At 39.0% G+C, this 22,107-nt stretch overlaps 1 protein-coding gene across 3 annotated transcripts in view; it reads right to left on the reverse strand.

Moving 5' to 3' along the window:
• PGM3 (phosphoglucomutase 3) overlaps window positions 1-22,107 on the reverse strand; it is a 23,432-nt gene continuing 1,325 nt past the window's right edge. For 2 of the 3 annotated variants that reach the window (XM_060616051.3, XM_060616052.3), the window contains exons 2-12: window positions 21,382-21,587; window positions 19,785-19,969; window positions 17,921-17,988; window positions 12,860-12,993; window positions 11,745-11,940; window positions 8,909-9,066; window positions 8,006-8,089; window positions 5,457-5,555; window positions 3,439-3,555; window positions 2,632-2,754; window positions 449-1,638 (exon numbers count right to left, since the gene is read on the reverse strand). In XM_060616051.3, coding sequence (XP_060472034.1) covers window positions 1,366-1,638; window positions 2,632-2,754; window positions 3,439-3,555; window positions 5,457-5,555; window positions 8,006-8,089; window positions 8,909-9,066; window positions 11,745-11,940; window positions 12,860-12,993; window positions 17,921-17,988; window positions 19,785-19,969; window positions 21,382-21,585 — 1,641 coding nt within the window. In that variant the 5' untranslated portion in view covers window positions 21,586-21,587 and the 3' untranslated portion in view covers window positions 449-1,365. Of the gene's footprint in view, window positions 411-448; window positions 1,639-2,631; window positions 2,755-3,438; window positions 3,556-5,456; window positions 5,556-8,005; window positions 8,090-8,908; window positions 9,067-11,744; window positions 11,941-12,859; window positions 12,994-17,920; window positions 17,989-19,784; window positions 19,970-21,381; window positions 21,588-22,107 lie in introns of those variants that run through there. The other variant, XM_060616053.3, reaches the window with a different exon arrangement.

Here is a 22,107-nt window from a genome sequence, read left to right on the forward strand (position 1 = left end):
TTGGTAGTAAGGTTTAATTTTCCAGCAGCCCTCATGAATTTGTCCCCAAATGTACTATAAAGGTAATGATTAAGCCCCGAGCACTTTACATTAGTGAGACTGAAATTTGGTTCAAGTTTCACTTTAACAGGTAAAAGGTTTCCCTATTTCTAAATAACAGTTGTGGTAGTGTTTAAGAAAAACAATCAGATCTAGAAACAATCTAGTAAGGTGCATCGTAAACATTATAAATGTGTCTGAACCTGTCACATTAGTGGCAGTACCATTATTTTGTAAAAAGTTCTTAAAAATCCAGTTTGTCATGAATATAAAAATTATCTTCAGAAACCTGGTTAGGGTGTTTCTCCAACTCCTCCAGCCAGCTGAAATACTGCCAAGCTGACTGCATGTGCAAGGCTATCCGCATTTTCCTGAAAATGACACAAAAGGAGATTAGAGGAGAAAGACAGCATCTATCAGGTAACTTACAACTCTGAGGGAAGGGAAGAGAACTTTTTGTCTCACTAGCATACTCAAATGAAAATTTTTCTTGTTTTTTCACCTTTCAGTAACAAATTCCAAGATTCTTAAATAAATGGAAAACTCAAATTCTTCCAAGTCCGGTGAGTTCTTGGTTAATCAAATCAAATTGTAAAATTAGTTATTCCAAAATTCTGAATAAATTCAATAAAACCTAGTCCTTAAACGTACGGCCACAATTGGCCTAAGTGTAAATAACCATTTAAGTCCCAGATGGCTTCTCCCCATCCACCAGCAATTTCTATTCACTATATTCTGGGATGGCCTAAGCTTCTGCCAAAAAGCTGCCAGCTCCCTTATAAGGGCCTCCTTCTGAGTGCCTATTCAACCCACTCTAGACTGCCTTAGCTGTGCAAACACTGATCAAGGGTTTAAGAGTAAAAGAGTGTGTGAAGAGGGCAAAGTTTAAAAAATCGAGACCATGAAGTCTTGACCCTGTTAGGAAAAGAGCAGAGGCACAGAGCAAGGCTGTTTAAAGGAAATTATTTTGAAAAACAAATCAAAAGTCCAGAGACAAAGATGAATTTCCATCAACCTGGATGATGGTACCAGTTAGACATGTACCTCAAAGCCTGTTGTTTTCATAAAGCAACAGGATTATGTTTTTAAAGGAGTTTTTAAAAAAAGGATCATCCACTTCAGGCCACAGAAGACTAACGCGTGGCAAAGTATCTACTGATTATTCATACCATGGTTAGAAATAGGAAGTCTGGAATAAAAAGAAAAATATTTGGGGAAATAAACTAAGTTGGTCTAATTTTGTTCAATGACTGATGAAAGTACTCTTACAGTCTTAATATGAACCTAAAAATCTCCATAAACAATTATCACAGTGAGACTGCAACACTATTGAAATGGTTTTCTTTTCTCTCCTACTACGACCCCCACTACCCATGGTATCAGACTCTCACCGCACATTTTTTCAATAGAATCATCCCAGCTTACCTGCGAGTCTGCTTCTGCATATACTCGGACTACATCTTCCGTACCAGAAGGCCGGACAAAAGCTCGGGAAAGCTTGTATTTCTTCACCAGGTCATTGACTGCCTCCTGTAGTCCGGGAGGTGTAACTACTTGTCTTTCAGCATCAGTGGTGCTAATAACTTGCCTGTCTGCAACCTATGCACAAGCATTTCATATCTGTTACTATATAAGCCTAACCTGTTCAACAGAATTCCCACCAAAAGACTGTGGCCATTTCAACAGTAACAGACCTACATTTCAGCTTATTGTACCACAGAGTGCAACTACATTAAAATTTATAATTTTTATTTCTGCCAAAATCAGGATTATTAATTTCAGTTGTAGCTTTAAAGATTGCCTTTAGCAAAAACAGGCAACATTTCCACAGTCTTACAGTTACCACTACAATAGTAGCCAGGAAGGACTGTATGACTTAAGTCCCTGATCAAATAACTATTTCTATAAACTGTTGACAAAGCAGCAACCTATTATGTAAGAGGGTCATGATAAAAATCTCCTAAATATGCCAATCAGTAGCCACTTCTGTGACCTCGGGCTTTACTACCTCTAATTGTCTTTCACAAATCCTGTTGGTGAGTATGTACACTGGTATAAAGCTGTACAGAAATCATTGAGCATTTATATGAACTGCCTTTAAAAAATTTCTCTCCATTTAAGCCCAAAGATCCTACTTCTCAGCATCTAGCTAGCCCCAGGAAGTTCTGCGTGACCCAAGAATAATTCAAAGGAAATATTTTCACTTGCAATAATAGGCTAGCTGGATTGCTTCAAAATAACATGGGGGCTATGGAGAATGGGGAAGGACAATAGCTGAAATCTGTAGAAACTGAGAACACAGCGGTTTAATTTTTTTGTTCTCTCCACATTTATATTTGTTTTAAATTTTCCACAATAAAATCTTTATTATAAAGAATATGTATCACTTTTTTCTTTTCAAGTCGGTAAACTAAATACTTCTCAAACAACTGGTTAAGATTAAGATGTGGGAAAACAGGATATAAGGCATTTTCTATAATATCTACATGTACACGATGAAACATGACACGGAATATTTTTCATATAGAGATTGGAGATAATACATTTTAGTTAATTTTCAGAAAAGAAGTAATTTTAAAATATTGCTCAGACCTTAACTTTGAGCTGTCTGTTTGGAAGATCCATATAAAGAGCATCCCACTGTTGTATAGTCAAGTCCTTCAGCGTCAAGATTGCCTCAATCACCAGCATATCAGAAATAGCATCACCAGCTGCCTACAAGACACAATGAAAGAAAGTGTACCCTTGGATATGAATGCTCTTAGAAAACAAATCACAGTATTCCTGTGCTTCCTCCCCACCCTCACACAGATTATTAAACTAGTGTGGAGAAATAAAAGGAAAGACCACAAAGAGTTCTACAAAGAATACTGAAACTAGCTCTTGAGAAACTTGCCTTTACTCTTCCTCCTTATCTATAAAATTAAGACCGAATAACTAGCTCCAAGCCCTGTGTTTCTTCATTTACGAAATGGGAATTATAACAACCCCTCTCCCTGGGTACTGCAAGGATTACACTGAGGTATGTTAAGTGCCTTACTATGTGCAAGATATTCAAATACTAGTTCTGTCACTTTTTCCGGTCCTACTCTTTGCTTCCTCTGCCATACTGTATAGACTCCAATCTCACTGATTTGACACATATACATAGACTCAGTAGCAGAGTTTTGAATCTAGATGCGAGCTACTCATTATACTTACAAGTTTTCATCATAAAATACAGGGGTAAGGAAGCACATCAGCGTTCTGTCACTGCATTTCAGTGTCCATCTCAACTGTATATACCACTGTGGCAAGGAAGCTGCCAGGACTTTTCCACTTTTTTATGCAACACACTATTCTGTCTACCTTATGAACAATGGTAAAGTAACCAAGAGCCCACCACCCTCCAGCTCTGACCTGGTTGAACAAGTCAATAACGTTTTCAAGCATCTTAGCAGCAGCTTTCCTTTTCTCATCTTCTAATTCTTTTGTGAGTTGTCTTATCTTTGTTTCGGCAGCTTTACTAAACAGTACCTGCAAGGAAAGCATAAACACACAGTCGTAAAACATTCTCTTCGTGCCCAGTCATCCAAGTTAAACCACTTTTGAAACTCTGAATGAATCTGGAAAAACTGAAGGGAAAAATAATGGTAGCCTTAGAATGTATGAAATTGACAAGATCACATCAGAACCCAAAAGATAATAGTTGGAGAAAAAAAATACTTCATGAATTAAAGAACTGGTTATCAAAATACAAAGAGCTGATTACAAAGAAAATACCACTCTGACAGAGGCAAATGTACATGATGAGTATATTATGTTTGCCCCTCTGCCAGCTCAATTAGTTCTGTGCAACCAGTTCTTTAAGCCTATCTGCATCCATTTTACTTGAAAGAATACAGAATTCAACACAACTAGCAGAGTTTTCTTGTCGTAAAAATTTAAAGGATATAAGCTAGATAAAAGAAGAGTTCATTGTACTTACTATGGCAAATAGTACCATGTATATGATATACATCATGTTCCTCAAGATTCCTGTCATTTTAAAATGTTTTGCCCATGAGTTTAGTTACGTCAGAGTGGCTCAATACTATAGTCAGCACTTGATGAAATGACATGTTTGCTGGTAAACTAGACTACACTCTGGTCACTATTTCTGCTGGAACACAGCCATACACATTCCCTTATCCTACACCAGCAGAGCTGACAGGTGCAACAGAGACCTTACGAGCCAAAAGTCTAAAATACTATCTGCCCTTTAAAATTATTTATCAACCTCTGCCTTAGATCACTGAAGTTATATTTTAACTGCATTTCCTGAGAAATTATTATTTTTCTTATGATCAAGGCCTCTAGAAGCCAGTTCAGAATTAATGAAAATCTGACCTAGGTAACATTTTCTGTTGGTTACCTCCAATCTATTTACGAAATGAGGTGTGGCATAAAAACGTTTAAACAAAAGTTGGAACCTTATGAATACACTAAAAACCACTTAGTACACTTCAAAATGGTGAATTTTAAGGTATGTGAACTATATCTCAAAAAATTCTTTAAATATTCTGCCTACAAAAAGCACCATAAAAATTTTACATGCTTATTGCTACTTACACTCATTTCTAGTCGCTCATAACTTAATTCTCAAGCATTCCAACACTTTTCAGTTTACCACAGCTACTGAACTTTCACTACCTATGGCCAGTTCAAAGAAAAGATTTTAAATGATAAACAGTCCGCTTGTAAGAAAATTAAGAACTGCTTTCTTTCTCTTTTTTTTTTTTTTTTTAAGAAACTAAAAATGGGTGCCTGGGTGGCTCAGTTAAGCATCCAACTCCTGATATTGGCTCAGATCATGATCTCACAGTGCCCCACTTTGTACTTCACGCTGAGCGTGGAGCCTGCTTGGGATTCTCTCTCTCCCTCTACCCCTGCCCTGCTCGTGCTCTCAAAAACAAAAAAACAAAACCTGTAGGAACAAATTGTATTATCTGTTCACACTCAAAGATCATAAACAACCTAAAAGAAAACCAGTTTCTTTTTTTTTTTAATGTTTTTTTTTTTTTAACGTTTATTTATTTTTGAGACAGAGAGAGACACAGCATGAACGGGGGAGGGTCAGAGGGAGGGAGACACAGAATCTGAAACAGGCTCCAGGCTCTGAGCTGTCAGCACAGAGCCTGACGCGGGGCTCGAACTCACAGACTGCGAGATCATGACCTGAGCCGAAGTTGGCCGCTTAACCGACTGAGCCACCCAGGCGCCCCAGAAAACCAGTTTCAACACACATAAGAATATATTAAGTAAACCCAATCTTACTCTACTGTCATACTGATCATTTCAACAAAGTGGGAATCGATTATAAGGTATTACTACTCAGAAAATTCCCATCATTAAAAAGAAAGTCCAGCTAAAGCTGGTTGTAACTAAGGAGAACTTACTGTGCCATGCCCATTTGCTTCAAAATAAACTCCAATGTCAAACTCTTGAGCCTTGTGATGTAAATGTTTTACACCAGTTTTAGTACAATAGACAGGTACCTATGACACATATTTAAAGAAACACAATAGCAGTTATTCAATGGGCAAATACATATTATATACTTACTCTCCGAAGACTACAACAGGGAACAAACCGGGAGCCATCTAGTGAGGAAGACACGCAATTAAAATACCAAGTGGTAAGTGTTAGTATGGGAGAGAGAAGGCAACTATAGAAATACACAACCAAGGGAAAAAGCAAGGCGAGAAAGAGGAGCATCCCCGGATAAAATATTGAAAGATTGTAAGTGGGGGAGTGACATGATCTAATTGTGTAGAAAGCTCCATTAGCTACAATGTGGAGAATGGTTTACAGAGGTCTGCAAGCTTTACTATAAAAGGACATATAATAAATATTTCAAAGTTTACAGCCGTATTTCTTTCACGACTGCTCACTTCTGCCACCAGTGTGAAAGCAATCACAGAAAATAACAGAAACAAATAAGCATGGTTGTGTTCCAATAAAACTATTCATAAACACGTGGCAGGTCAGTTTCTTAACCCGTGGCTTAGAAGGTTAAAAGACATTGGTTAGGAGGTTTCTAGGACTAATCCCATTAAGAAATTACGATGGTTGAACTAGCAACACTGGGCAGCCTAAGCCTTGGATGGATCTGAGAGAGAAGAGTGGCTAATAAGTCTGATAGTGGCAAATCTCAAAAGAGATCAAGATAAAATAAGATTGGCCATTGATTGCATTTAGAAGACCTCGAGAAAGGTTAGAGCTAAAAATATTTAATTCATCCATAGGAGAATGGGTTGATGAGTAACAGTTTCTGATGTATTTGTTTCTTAAACAGGGTATATATTACCTATAAAAATGTTAACACAGAAAAGAAATACTAAAACGATAACCCAAATACTGAGAATCCCTGATAAATGGTGGGCAACTGGGCACCAATGGAGTTCCTTGAGTGTGTTTACTGCAACTTTATATTTAAATCATGTCGCAAACTAGCAGCTTCCAGATGTGTTTTATTTTGCCTATTTCTTTTAAATTTTTAATCAGCTGTCAAGACTTAAAAAGTAGTAGGAAGGAGAGTCACATAAAAACTTAGATTTTCAGCTTTTCTTGAAGAATCCTACTAAATGTGACAGCAGCTGGCCTGTCTGGGCACACTCTTCCTAGTCCTTATGCACCTGCTGTACTTTTTGTCTTCACTTATCCAGATTCTACAAGAATTGGACTTTGCTACCCCTGCTTTAAAAAGAGTGGAAAAGCAACAAAAACTAGTAAAATGCAGGAATTTGAAAAGGAATGCACAAAAGTTGGAAAATACACTAGCTAGTGAGAAAGAGTAAAGGCAAACAGACATAATTTTGGCCATGGACCCTCCAACTCTTAGAGCAGGTGATGGGGTACAGAGGATGGTCAGTTATCTGGGGGATGTTGGGGGAAAAAAATCAGATACAAAACCTCCTCTAACAACCCAGAAAACTTGCCTATAGAAGAGTAAGAAAACAGTTTTGATTACTGAACACACCTCAAGCTAGACTGTGATGCACACCACAGGAAATCTGTTAAGAACTACAGACAGCAATCTCACCCTTTTATAATACAGCTGAAGGTAACTAGTAACAGATTCTATCCCTGAACAAACTTTTCCTGTGATCCCAAAGAGGTCCTATCCTTGCATGTCTGGAAGAGTCCAGTCTCAGCAAGAATCTCCTACCCTCCATAACTGATCGAAGTCCTCACCCCATACCATACCCCAGGTAGTATCTAACCACCCCGGCCTGTCTTCAACAGGAGTCCTGTAAGGTATGTTCAGTCGGAATCCTGACTCCTGAAGATTCCTTAGTAATGTTCCATCCACCAACCCCCTCTCCCACTTTTCCTTGTTGGATTAAGTCTCCACTTTTCCTTGTTGTATTAAGAGTAGCCGAGTCTCTCTCCCCGCCTGTGAAATCCCAAAGCAATAGTTCCTATGTCTACTGAATAGGCCTGCTTCTCAAGAAGACTTTACAGGACCACTTATTTTAAATTTACCTGATAATTGTGGTGGCAATCGGTGTTTAGTCCTTACCAAAAGAATAGTAAATCTTCTCATATCTCGGTAACAAGTAAATATATGTGGCTGATTCCAAGCTGTAACTAACTTAAAACTCTCAGGAGCCTGGGAGACAGGATGCTATTTTCCCCGGAAGTTTACATTTCAATGAGGGGATTCTAGACCCTTAGGGAAAACATTCCTGAACTATAAAATTTGCTTAGCCTTTTAAAACATTTACATTCATAAGAAAAGGGGTGGGGGGTGGGGGAGTCTCTTTCCCTTTTTGCACCAGGGACAATTTTTTCCCCGTATCTTAATATCTTAGCCTTAAATGGACAACAGCTCAGCTTCATGTACTGCGAGCTGTTCACTTGTATGACCACACTGTTTTCCTCACAGAAATATCTTAAGATAGAATTATTAAGAAGCTACCAGAAAATGGAAATGGTTCAGTACCTTCATAACTTCTTCAAGATACCGTGTTGAACTTCCATTTGCATACGCAGTTTGTACAACACCAATATTCAAACTTTCTCCAATCTAGATAAAAACAATGATAATTGCCTTGCCATCAAAAGTAAAAACACTAACTACAAAAGCAAACATATAATGAGAGTTCTAAAGGATGCCAAAATTACCAGTTTATGCAATAAATGCCTAAAATGAAAATTTACATGTATGCCAGAAAAAAAAGCTAAAATACTTTTAAGCATTATTTATTTTTTTCCAATATATGAAATTTATTGTCAAATTGGTTTCCATACAACACCCAGTGCTCATCCCAAAAGGTGCCCTCCTCAATACCCATCCCCCAAGCATTATTTAAATTCTACAAGGATTCCTTCCAAAAGAAGCTTGTGATTTCCTGACCTCTCTAGTATTTTAAATAAAAGTAGTTATTGAACTCTTTTAAAGTATAGCTTTTTCCACATTATAATAACTACTTCCCATTACATGCTATACTAAAAGCTGGCCTAAGGTTTCCAAAAGAGCAAAGGAGAATAAACCTCTCTCGCATTACTAACCACATTATAACATAGTAAATACATCTCTCAGAGGATGCAATCTTCTGTTTAAAGCTTTGGGAGTGATGATGGAACGCTCACTAAAGCGTCAGTTGTGAAGACACCAAAATCTTCATAAAGCTTCGAATCATAAAACTCTGCCAGTATAAGGAAGAAAAGAGCACTACTTTCAGGTTCGAAAACCCGTGCCCCATGGTGAAATGACTAAAATTACCATGTGTCGTCTTGTATTTTCTGGCCACAGATGTAAGGAACTTTGTATAAATTGTGCCTTTGAGACATGTTAGTCACCAGTGAGTCTTGTTTTAAAAAGCAGTCAATCATCCCACCATACCTCCAACAAGAGCTCTTTAAGGAAACTGCTAATCAGTGTTGCTATCTTGTCTCCATCTAGGAGATGAAAGTGACCATCTACATCGAGGTAGTGATAAACGATTCTGTCTGCATCTCCATCAAAGGAACAGCATCTTTCATTAGACTTCATTTCCATTCCTAGCACACAGAATTTTAAAATGCATTTCAGTCACAGAAATAGGGATAAAACTCAATATAAAAAGTTTTTTCTCTTACATTAATTACAAGGGAAAAATATTTCACTAAAGTATGATCACAACTGGCCTTATGTGTTCCACATATCACTTTTCAAGAGGTACTTAAAATTATCCTTCCAAATAAAAACCAATGTCTTAATTTTTATTTTTTTTTTTTATTTTTTTTTTGTTTGACGTTTATTTATTTTTGAGACAGAGAGAGACAGAGCATGAACAGGGGAGGAGCAGAGAGAGAGGGAGACACAGAATTTGAAACAGGCTCCAGGCTCTGAGCTGTCAGCACAGAGCCCGACGCAGGGCTTGAACTCACGGACCGTGAGATCATGACCTGAGCCGAAGTCGGACGCTTAACCGACCAAGCCACCCAGGCGCCCCAATTAATTTTTAAATAGTATACAGGTTTACTGGCAGTTTTTACAGGGTAAATTCTTTCATAGCTAACTGGAAAAGGAGAATTCTATGCTGAAACTTGATATAATATTAAAATAAAATTCCAGAGGCACCTGGGTGGCTCAGTCAGTTAAGCGTCTGACTTCAGCTCAGGCCAAGATCTCACAGTGTGTGAGTTCGAGCCCCGCCTCAGGCACTGTGCTGACAGCTCAGAGCCTGGATTCTATTTGAATTCTGTTATCTCCCTCTCTCTACCCCTCCCCTGCTTGCACTCTCGCTCTCAAAAATAAAGATTTAAAAAATATAAAATAAAGTAAAATTCCGTTTTATAAACCAGTTGGTTTGGTAAGGAAAGTTCCCATAGTTTGGTGAAAGCTACAGACTATTTGTGAATGCAATTTACCTAGAACTGTGATGCCCTTTAGATATAAAAAATAATCAACAGATGAGTTATGTGCTTCAACTCTGGTAGAAGTGATTTTTATTTGTTCACACCATCAGTAACAAGAAACATTGGTAAGTTAGAGGGAAGAATTGTAACCTGTGAGAGATACATGGCCAGTGTAATTTGCATAGGGTTATTAAAACCTCAGCAACTGTAACATCAAACTTAGAAGATTTTGCTGTTCCTTAGCCATGAGAGCAGCAGGTGGACAAATCCAACATGAGGCTTTCATGAGGAATATGAATATAAGGTTGACTACAAGGCATAACACACGCTTCAGGAAAAGTGAGGGCCTATGGTTTTGTTCTTTCTGTAGCCCCGTGGTGCAGGGCCGCCAAGCACAACAGTCAAGAAAGAATTCTTAAGGCATTTTACGGTGCGAAAAGGTGATTTTCTTATAGCAGGGGACAGGACCCACAGGCAGAAAGAGCTGCGCTCGGACTGTGAGAAGTGACTGATTATATACTTTTAAGGTTGGCGGGGGATAGAGATAACATAAGTTTCTAAGGCATTTCTATATGCTAAAAGCGAGGTTGACAGAGATCTGGCTATTGTCAAGATAAGGTTGCTTTTAGTCTCTAATAAAACATCAACATTAAGGCAACCATAAGTCCCTTGAGGTATGTCACACTCTGCACGTCTGAGGTTTTTATCAGTGCGCTGCAAGCTGTAAGATTTACTTTCAGCTACATTTCTCTTGCCTTTGTTCTCACCACCCGTGCTTAGAGCAAGGGAGAGAAGAGCTCAGTATTTAGATGGATGGACAGATGCAGGATCTAGAACCAAACTGTCAATTCAACAAAAACAAGCAATTCAACAAAAAGGAGTTCAAACTAGCTGACGAACTAAAAATGTAAATGTGTACTACAGTGAGGCAGAATAACGTAAAGGAGAGAGGCAACTGGATGAGGTCTGTGGAGTTCTGAAGAATGCATGTCCTGTCTGAAGTTGGCAGGAGCCCCTCTATGGCAGCCAATTATTGCCACATGAAAATGGACATTTTCTGACATCGGTAAAGAGAAGCCAGCATTCCTAATATTTAAGTAAAATCATGAAATGTTTAAATGGCGACAAGTAATGCAATACACACCACACAGGAGACCAAACAAAATACATCCGTAAGCCAAGTTTGGCCCACCCGCTAACAATTCAGGATTTACAACGCAGCTAAACATAGACCACCTCTTAGTACAACTACAGTCTTCCTCCTAATATACCAACTGGAGAAAACAGATTTTGCAGACAGTTATAATTAAGCCAAGTTGCATTCCCTTTCCATAGTGTGTCTAACTCAGGTAAGGTGAAAAATGCTAGTCACTATTGCTATCCTTTAGATCAAGGATTCTCAAAGTGTGGTCCCCAGACCAGCAACATTAACAAAGGCTGGGTGCTTGACAGAAAGACAAATTTTTTTCCTATCCTAATTCTACCCAAACCTATAGAATCAGAAACTCTAGAGTAGAGCCCAGGAATCTGTGCGCTAACAAGCCCTTCAGATGATTCTCACGCATACTGAAGTTTGAGAACTACTGCTTTAAAACACCAATTCCTGATTTTGATTCCCCCCCGCCCTTCCCCCAGACATTGCCTACACACTGTAGGAGTCGTGTAACTCATAGGCAAAGGGCATAGACCATGTTTCGAATGGCACGGACAGTAAGAAAAGTGTCCAGATGTCTAAAGCGGTGAGCCAGGACGAGCAGCATGACTCAACTCACTTGGCCACCTCTGTCTCTTAAGTAAGATTGGTTTCAAAGAACTCTAAAAACACATTTTCTACATACCCTGTGGAGGTTTCTGATGACTTTTCACAAAGTCAGCCCCACATAAATGATTGAGTTTCCCTTTGGTGCCGTCATTGAAGAGCTGAACTGACAGCCCCTGGGAAACGTAGTGTTCCATTTCTTTCAGCTTCAGGGCCCCTATGCCATTTGCACAGTCAACCTTAAGTGATCTATATTCATCTTCGCTGCACAAAGTCTTAAAAGGAAAAGACATATGGAAGAAAAATTTCAAGTTACAAAAAAGCGAAACATATAGCACATATAGGTATATGTAAACATCTTCTATTATTTCAGTTAACTCATCTATTTTACCCTGGGAAACAAAAGGGTATACATATTCCGATGAAAATTGCAGAAAACCAAAGTGAAATTTAAAGGCCTTTAAAACTTTTTGGAAACTGACACTAGAACAGTTTCATTGACTGAATACCTTATGGAAATGGAGCTTTACTAGAATTTAGCCTCAATTAAGCAGGGACCCTTCAAAATAATACTACAGCCTATATTACATGACAGGCATTCAAATGTGGGAATGAGTATACAGATGGATGAGCAGAATGATGCCTGCCATTCCCTTCACAGCACATAACACCACTGGGCATGTATGGGTTTTTTTGTCAGTCTCCTCTCTGGCTCACCCTCACTTCAGAATAAAAATTCTTTAAGAACAAGGGCTCTGTTTTGGTTAACATACATTCAATATTTGTTGATCAAATTACACCCCGCAAACCCCATCAAGGTTTAAGCAGCTAATCTACACAGGAGAAAAATCTTTTTCAACAGCAGACACCTCAAGTATGATGCCAACAGCATCTAACATTAACCTTAAGAGCAAATTCATCTGAATAAATACTTCTGTAACCTTAAGAACCCCACCAGGTTTTCCCCCACCGTGATCTCAGAATGTACTACGTGTACTACGTGCCTCGCCAAGTAAATGCCAATAGACAGCAGGACACAAGGGCCAAGCCTTGTGGAGCCCTAGAAAAGAAAAGGAAATACACTGCATTTTTGGAAAAAGGAGGAGTGATGAGCTATCTACTTAAGATAAATTGTTGAATTGATCTTATTTTATTCATTTGCTTAAACTCTAACCATGTTCACGAGATTTTTACCTGTTTGGTAAGTTCCATAAAGGCCTTAGAGAGTTTCTGGTAGTAACCTTCTAGGGTTGCCTCTCCATATTGGCCACTGGTATTTCGACAGTATACCATGTAGTGCAGCTGGGGCGTTGTTACCAAGCCGTAATCTGTCATAGAAATACAAAAAATTCACCACATTTCTTAATAAAGAAAAAAATGTTTAAATGGATTCATACCATATGAATTTGAGAGCAACAAATCTTCAAAATAAAAACATCTCAGAGGACACAAAAACACTTTCAAACTATCCAGAAATATGCATAAATATATCCACTGAAGTTATTACAACTGCCTGTCACATTATGATACTGTGATTTATAAGAAACAGGGGTGCCTGGGTGGCTCAGATCGTTGAGCACCCGACTCTTGATTTCAGCTCAGGTCATGATCTCATGGTTTCTGGGATCGAGTGGGGCTCCACACCAACAGCCAGAGCCTGGTTGAGAAGCTGTCTCTCCCTTTCTCTCTCTGGCCCTCCCCACACACCACCCTCCCTCTAAACACACACACACACACACACACACACACACACACACACACACACACGTGTGTGTGTGTGTGTGTGTGTGCGCGCGTGCGTGTGGGCTCTCTCTGTCTCAAAAATAAATAAACTTAAAAAAAAATTGGAGATTTGGTCTTTGTCTCCATTCTAAGAAGGGCTTCTAAACCCATGAACTTCCTAAGTGAAGAGAGTAGAAATTGTCTTTTGTTATGCTAATGAGACAAGGAAGGCTCCAAGGGAACCCAAAGCTGGGGCTGGTTGCCAGGGGAACCAACCATGTGATTAGAGAGCTGGAACTTTCAGACCTCTCCCATATTCCTGGTCCCCCTTGCCAATCCAGGCAGAGCAGAAAAGAGCGGCTAGATTGCATTCAAATATCAACAGTCAATCCCTTAACTGATTGTACCCATGTAATGAAGCCTCCATTAAAAACCCAAAAGGACAAGCTTTTGGGTTGGTGAAACATGTGGAGACTGGGGAGAGTGGTTGGCCAGAGCATGGAAGTTCCGTGACCCTTCCCACATACCTTGCCGTATCTCATCCATCTGGCTGTTCCTGAGTTATACCCTTTATAAGAAACCAGTAATCTGGTAAGTAAAATTTTTCTCTTGAGTTCTGTGAGCACTCTAGCAAATTAATAAAACAAAGAAGGGGGTTGTCAAAAGCCCAGGTGACTGGCATCTAAAGAGGGGGCATGCGGAGTCCTGTGGCACTGTACCCTTAACCTGTGGGATCTGACCCTACTTCTAAGTAGATAATGTCAGAGAATTAAATTGGTTGTTTGGTAATGTTGGGGGGGGGGGGAACCCCACACAGTGGGCACATACTCAATTCTAAAAGAAATATGAATGACTACTATTAATAAAAAAATCATTTAATATGGACAGGTAACAAAAATAGAATATAGAAAAATAATAATTGAGTTCTAGTTCGAATAATACTGCAAACTATGTAATTCAGATGAACCCTCCCAAAAACCACCAAAAATGCCAGATAAAAGAAAAATCTCCTTTTAAAAAGCATTGCTGTGCCAATGAGTTAAAGCGGAAATTAGGCCAAAATCTCTATGAAGGGAAGAACTCCAAGATTTCAACTATGGGAAGTCAGTTTTGCTTTAAGGTCATTCCTCTAAACCAGAAATTAACTTACTGCTTCCAGTACAAACAAGTCCATGTTGACCTAAGATAAGAAGGACACTGGGTGCCTGGGTGGCTCAGTTGACTGAACGTCAGACTTCGGCTCAGGTCATGATCTCACGGTTTGTGAGTTCGAGCCCCACATCGGGCTCTGTGCTGACAGCTCAGAGCCTGGAGCCTGCTTTGGATTCTGTGTCTCCTCCTCTCTCTGCCCCTCCCCTGCTCATGCTCTGTCTCTCTGTCTCTCTCTGTCTCTCAATAATAAAGGTTTAAAAAAAAAAAAAAAAGGAAAGACACCCAATAGAAGGCCAGGCCCTCATGAAGTTGAAGCCTCAAAGGACTACTCTTCAGAACAAGGGTGAGTCCGAAGTGAATCAGCCCCAAGTACCCACTCCCAGAAGAGTGGTCTTGACACCAAGCAGAGCAGGAAATATCCCATCCCTGAAGAGCTGTCACCAGAAGCACAGGCCTCCCACAGGTTTCCAGCCCCAATTCACGTAACCACAGAGGTCCAGAAGAACTCTGTCATCAAAGAACCTTGTCATCCACCAGCCAAGTCGCACCCCCAGGCACCCAGCAAAGGCAATAACTAAACTCTGCCAGAGAAATATGCTTTACCATACACCTCAAAAATGTCCCACAGATAATTTTCCAAGAAAAACAAACAGCTTATAGTCAAAAATAGCTAAACACACAAGAAAAGTACCAAGAACAAGAAACAGAAAAAATAACAGAGATGGACTAGTATCCAGTGAATATTCTGTAACTAAATCCAACACAGATCTTCAAAGTCAAGCACAAAGTTTAGACTAGAGGCAAAAGATCATTTAAAAGTTACTGAACCCTGCAGTTCTACAATGGAAATGGTATTTCATGAAGGCACCCATGGCTCTAACGTAAGGATCAGGTGGAAAGAGGTGTAGGAGCTCAAAAAAGTGGATCAGCGCTTAACCTAGCTTAACAGAGGGGTATAAGGAGAGGAAAACGATTATTTCAAAAGACTTACCAAAAGATGGAACAAAAGGATTTCGTGACCAATATCAAAACGACCAAATAAACATTTAACAAATGACTATTATATACAGTTAATCAAGAAACAATGACTCTTATGTAGTTACTCTTCTAGTCTACTGATCAACCCAGAAACCTACAAGCCATTCTTCACAGCTCTAGCTCATTATGTATCATAAAATCTTTGAAGTTAATACTAACTTCAAATTTCTCCACTTCTCTCACAATCATCCCTCTTACATGAACTACAGTAGTCTCTTTTTCTTTCTTACAACCTTCCTGTCTCTCTGTACATAAAAGCCAGAGTGACTGACTTAAAATGGAAACGTGATCATATTCCTACGCACAAAATCCTTCAATGGAGTTCCAGTGCATTTGGAATAAAACCCAAATCTTTACCGCAACCTACACGGCTTGAAAGGACAGGGCCCCTGCTTCCCTCCTCAACCTTATCTTCTACCAGCTTCCCCCATTCTCTCTAAGCAGCAGCTACATTAACCTTTCACTAAGCTGAAGACAGAAATGAGGGAAAGGTAAAAAAAAAAATTTTTTTTTAATTACTCTCAAATTTTTCTATACTAAAACATTAGAAAAGTATTATACAGCTAGAATGACAGTGCTGAAAAAGTGAACCATTCTGAGAATGGTACAAACAATAGTTTCAGGCAGGATGAATCTGGGGTAAGGGCAGACCACTGCAGACCTGAGACTGTCAGGGCTCATGGAACCCACTTAGTGAGATACAACCAACATTTTTGTGTTTTTTTTAAATAACACAGGTGAATGCATGTCGTGCAGTATAGGTATTATTTATTGATGCTTTTGTGTCACTTATACACACAAGTACGTATGCACACATCGTGATGCAAAATGGGGTTCTGACGATAAGCTGTGATTGGCATGAAACAGACTACTGGAGAATTGTACATAGCACACAATCAAAAATGTTTGAACTAACAAGTGAAGAATTAAGCTTCACACAGCTGGAGCTATGGCAGTAAAGATGATCATTCAGCAAGCAGAACGAAAGAAATATGCAATGCCCAAATTGAGAGAAAGGGCCCAAATGGAAGACCAATAAGGGACAGTGGCCAAGGAAGTAGAATCTTAAAGAAAGAAAGGAGGAGGTCACAGTGTGGAGAGCTATCAAGACAGCAACTAAAATAAAAACTTCAAAATATAAATTCTGGAAATAATTTTTAGGTCACAGATCCCTTTGAGCATCTATCTGACAAAAGCAAAGAATCCTCTACCTAAAAGAGTGCACATACAGGTAACACTCTGCACACTAGCAAGAACACTCTGTCACCAGATCCCTGCAGCTTAACCAAACACTTCCCAGGAAACCCTGGGCCCCAGGCTAAGAATCCCCACTTTATAAATTTTTTTTTTTAATATTTATTTTTGAGAGAGAGAGAAAGAGAGAGCGAGCGAGTGGGGGAGGGGCAGAGGGACAGGGAGACACAGAATCCGAAGCAGGCTCCAGGGTCTGAGCTGCCAGCACAGAGGCCGACGAGGGGCTCAAAACCACGAACCGCAAGATCATCTGAACCAAAGTCACATGCCCAACCGACTGAGCCACCCAGGCATCCCAAGAATTCCCACTTTTTAACAGCCACTGAATCTGGCAATTAGAATTCAGATGAGTGTTGAGAGAGACATTTCACTGAAGGGGCCAGGATGGAGACTTTCCCTGCAGTGGGATAAGTAATGACTAGAAAAGCAGAGAAGTAAGCCAAGGCAAGCTCTTGGAATTACTCTGAAGAAACGAGCACACAGGGGCTGGAAAGGAGGTTGAAAAGGTCAAGAGAAGATATTTTTAAATAAGAAAGTAGGGAGACACTAGGGAAATTCACCTCCAAGCACAATGGAGTCCCTGCATTCACAAGGGGCATGCATGGTAGATGATGTGAGAAGAGGATTCAAGCCTCCATTGTACTGCATGTAATTCTATAGGAAAAACTACCTGTCAAAACTTAAATCATGATAAGTAGGCCAAAGCGACTTTGCATCATGATTTGATATGTAACGGCTGATTCCACATGTGATCGGCTATTAGGGAATACTGACAGAAGCTCCCCAGAATGAACATCTTTAAGTAACTTCAAAGGTTTTCATACCAGAAAATTTACTAAAGTAAAGGAAGTTAAGATCAGTATTTCTTACATATAATCTCCTATAGGTAAACCAAAATATGCACACCAAGAAAAAAAATTATTGAATTTTCTAAATTTAAAAAACTAGTATTTAATACCTAGGAGTTCATTTTTCAAAACCTTTTTTTATCCACGTTTTCAAACTTTTCTAAAATGTTACTACTTTTACAACTTTTTAAAACTTTTTTTCTAAGATTAACTTAATTCACAGCTCAAGATAGCTACATACCATGAAATTGACCTTCTAAAACAGTTACACCATCTATTACAGACTGTGAGAGTTTCTCACTGGTGGACCTAGAAAAGAAAAGGAAGAAAATAACACATCCCATCCTGAAACCAAGAGTTGCTAAATTCTGAAAGCAAATACAGAAATTATGTGCTACATATTTCAGAATAATAAGAAACCTGTCAAGTCTGAAAACACTGGAAAGAGGATATAGGCAAAGTATAAGCATTTTCCAGCAGCCTTTCACAATACATTTCTCAGAAGAGTTTGGTTTTTAAACAAATTTAGAAAACAGATATAAAAATACACTGATTACACCATCCCCAAATACGTGGTCAAGTTTGACTGTAACAACATGTACATTACCTAGGAACAGTAGCAATAAATACTGAATGCAAACAGTGTGCATTATGCAGTACAGGGGAGTAAACCACCAAGGATATGCAACCTTTTTTTCATTTGGAAAAGTCGGAACAAATTATCAATCTGAAAATAATTATATAACTGCCTTGTAAAAAAATAATGTTATACATCATGTAAACTAGTTAATTGGTAAGAGGCAATTACATGGGGGAAGGCTTTCCTGGGGGATAATTATTTGTTTCAGAACATAAATCACTAGGCTATTTCTGATACCTATAAATCCACAATCAATGGTATTTGGAAGTCTCGCTGGTAACACATTAAGGATAAAACACCAGTCTAAGCCATGAGGACACTGACTGGAAATTTCCTTTAGAAAGAATCTCTGGCAAAACAAGATCTTATATAAAAGAGAATGCTTCTGTTTCAAAGTACACTTTTAATCTAACATTTTACAAAAATATGTTTTTGTAAAGGACAGCAAAAGCTGCCAATTATGACAAATAGTCCCCTCTTGTCCATGGTTTCGCTTGCCATGGTTTCAGTTATCTGGGGTCAACTGCAGTCCAGAAGCAGATGACCCTCCTTCTAACTTATCATCAGGTCAACAGTAACCTAACACTATGTCACAGGGCCTACATGATTCACCTCACATCCTCTCTCACATGGGCATTTTATCATCACATAGCATCACAAGAAAGAAAAGAGTACAGTACACTAACATATTTTGAGAGTCAGAAAGACTACATCCACATAACTTTTATTACAGTATGTTGCTGTAACTGTTCTACTTTATTATTCATTTTGATCTCCTACTGCGTTTAACTTATAAATTCATCTTTATCATAATTATGGATGTACAGGGAAAAACATGGTATATATGGAATTTGGTACTATCCATGGTTTCAGGCATCCACTGGAGGTCCTGGAATGTATCCCTCGCAGATGGGGGACTGGGGGATACTGTATGTAGAAATAAATTGTTAATGTTTCCAGTGAACTCCAGCATGCAAAAACGATATAAATATATGAACCAACAATTATGTAGATTATAAGGTAAATCTCTAAAAATATTATAATGTGTTCTTACTCTACAGGAGAAAATAAACCTATAGAAATAAAGGGGCGGGAGGCATTTGTTAAGTACTTCTCTCGTGTCAGGAAATAGGTATTGTGTATACATTATGTCATGTAATTCTCACAAAAATCCTGTGTTAGGCTTTATCATCAACATTTTATAGACGGGCACATGGAAGCTCTAAAAGGTTAAATAACCTATTCAATTATATAGTGTCAGAGTTGGGGTTCAGACTCCAAAACCCAAGATGCACAGAGAGACTTAGCTCCTACATCCTACTAAAAAAAGGCCAGGTAGGTGGAGGAGCCTCTTAGGGCAGTTCCACTTTACTTCCTTCTTTCAGTTTATCATGGGCACTAACATTAATGTAATCACTTATGTGGAGTCCCCAAAGCTGCTTTCACCAGTAACTCTGATGGTCACCTGGTATCTCTACCAATCACTATGAAGGCATCTTGTTGCAGATTCACAGCTGCTTTCACACTGATGTCCATCAACACTCTCGGCATATCTTGTTCCTCAGCATTTGCCAAACAGGTAGCATGTTCCTCCCAGGATGGTGCCAACATTTCACCCAAAGGATCAACCAATTTTACCCCATTGTCTTCCTTAAAAGAAAAACAAACAATAAGCCATCTACGAGCATTCACAAGGGTGAGTTGAGGAAGTAAACTCAAGCTGTTTTCCCCTAAAAAAGACACTGATGGCTGAACGACTTCACCAGTGACCAGTACAGAATACCAGGCACTGGACTAAGTATTTTATAATACTTATAATAATAATAATCCTATTATTATTCCAGTCTTACTTTGAGAAAATGGATTCAAATCAAGAAATCTGCTTATGTTCATATAGCTAATAAGTGTCAGTGCTGCTGTTAAAATACCAAGTCCATATTAGTTTTAAGCCCACAGCCACTATGCTACACTAGCTTTTTTAAAAGGCTGTCATCTGTGCATTCACCATCAATTACATGACCATGGTGCAAATGGAGCAGAATGAGGGCAGTGAGAGCTCCTCCCCACTATGACTCTGTACTCTAAGAACATACTGGCCAATATGTCAACCGGTGGGTAACAGAAGCTGAAAACAGACTCCCCATTCCGTTCTGCTCAAATTTCTGGGAAGAAATAAACTGTAGTTCAGAATGATTGTCAACTGAAGGCGACAACTCAGTATTAAGAAGTACTTCTGGAAGTAGCAATAAATATAGGCTTCAGCCCGTAAGTCAATCAATTATGGTGATTTAGACATTCAGACATGCATTTCTAGTGATCCACGTTTACAAGTTGGACAAGCAGTGTCCTCTTGTGTGGAGGGAAGAGGAGGTTATAATCCTTCACAGACCTACTTAAACTTGGTGCAAATTTATCTACAAAGGCAAAAATCTCAGGCCCTTGCCACCAAACAGAAGCATATTATTCAAACCATGTATTAGTGGGCTATGGGCAATACAGAAGAGTTAGACTATGTCAAAAGGAGTACTTTGAGAAAAAAATTTAATTGTCGTAACCCTACAACCATTAGACCTCATCAATAACCTGCCCAAAGCTCACTTTTGTATCTGGAGCCACCAGTTTGGCTGTTCATTCAGAACAGGAAGCTATTCCCTAACTACAGAAAACCAGTCTTAAATACATTCAAGACATTCTGAATGAATCTTTTCAAATGTTTGCCCTTCCCCATCTTGCCTCCAATCTCTCTACTCTCTACTACATTAACAGAAGTAACACTTTTTGTTACTGATACTGTCTCAATACAACTAACTTGGAAGAACATTCTGTTATTTCTCTAATATGAACACAGTCCAAGAAATGAGTCTCATTTAATTCTCTCTACACCCTCTATGGAGTCATGAGCTAAATGACCACTCATTAAGAAAAAGCCATTTCAAACCCAAAGGCACATAAGGAGCACAAACATTCCTAGAATTAATTTGTACTTTTGGTCAAACTGCTCAGACACTAAGATGTGTTCTTGTAAACAAAGATTTGCTTTATCGGAGCACGAAAAGCATTACCTCAGGATTATGTGATGCTGTTACCATGACCCCTATTGTAGATTTTGTCTGTTTTGACCTCAGGACAGCTAATAATCCCATGCGAAACATGACATGATCGAGATGTTCTGCTTTCGTTCGAAAGCCAGCAGTCCCATATTGAAGAATGAGTCCACTGGGCTTGGGATGTAATGCGGAGTATTCTGTAATAGCATCTAAATCCATGTCTACAAAATTAAGGAATATTTTTCAGGCATGAGAAATGTTACAAGGACCATTTGCTTTAAAAGCTGCCACCATAAACTAAGAGGTCTGCCTCATTCTGAATGCCCACAAAGAAGGTTTGAGAAAGAATGGCAGAATAAGTCCTGGTGATAGGCATTACCTAGAAGATCCTCCCCAAATTGTATCGTCCACTCGAGGGCAGATAGCAGCAGACTGTCCCTCCAACTCCTCTCTCGTTTTGTCGCCAGGACTATTCCTGGACCCAGGGAAAATTTTAAATGGTCCACTCTCAACTAAAATGAAGATTCCACACATAGATTCGTAGAATTCTACAAGTTCAAAGACTATCTCATTTCATAAACGGAGAAACTTAAGTCTGGGCCTCAGTTAAATAACATAAACAGACAAGGGTAGCTGGTGACAGACTGAGGCCTAAGGTCACAATGTCAAATGGACTGGGACTACGTATCCAAAATATCTGGAAAATCTGTGTGGTTCTTTTGTTATTCCTCCCACACCAGA

The sequence above is a fragment of the Panthera onca genome, chromosome B2 (assembly GCF_046562875.1).
Source record: "Panthera onca isolate mPanOnc1 chromosome B2, mPanOnc1 haplotype 2, whole genome shotgun sequence".
NCBI classification, from domain to species: Eukaryota; Metazoa; Chordata; class Mammalia; order Carnivora; family Felidae; genus Panthera; species Panthera onca.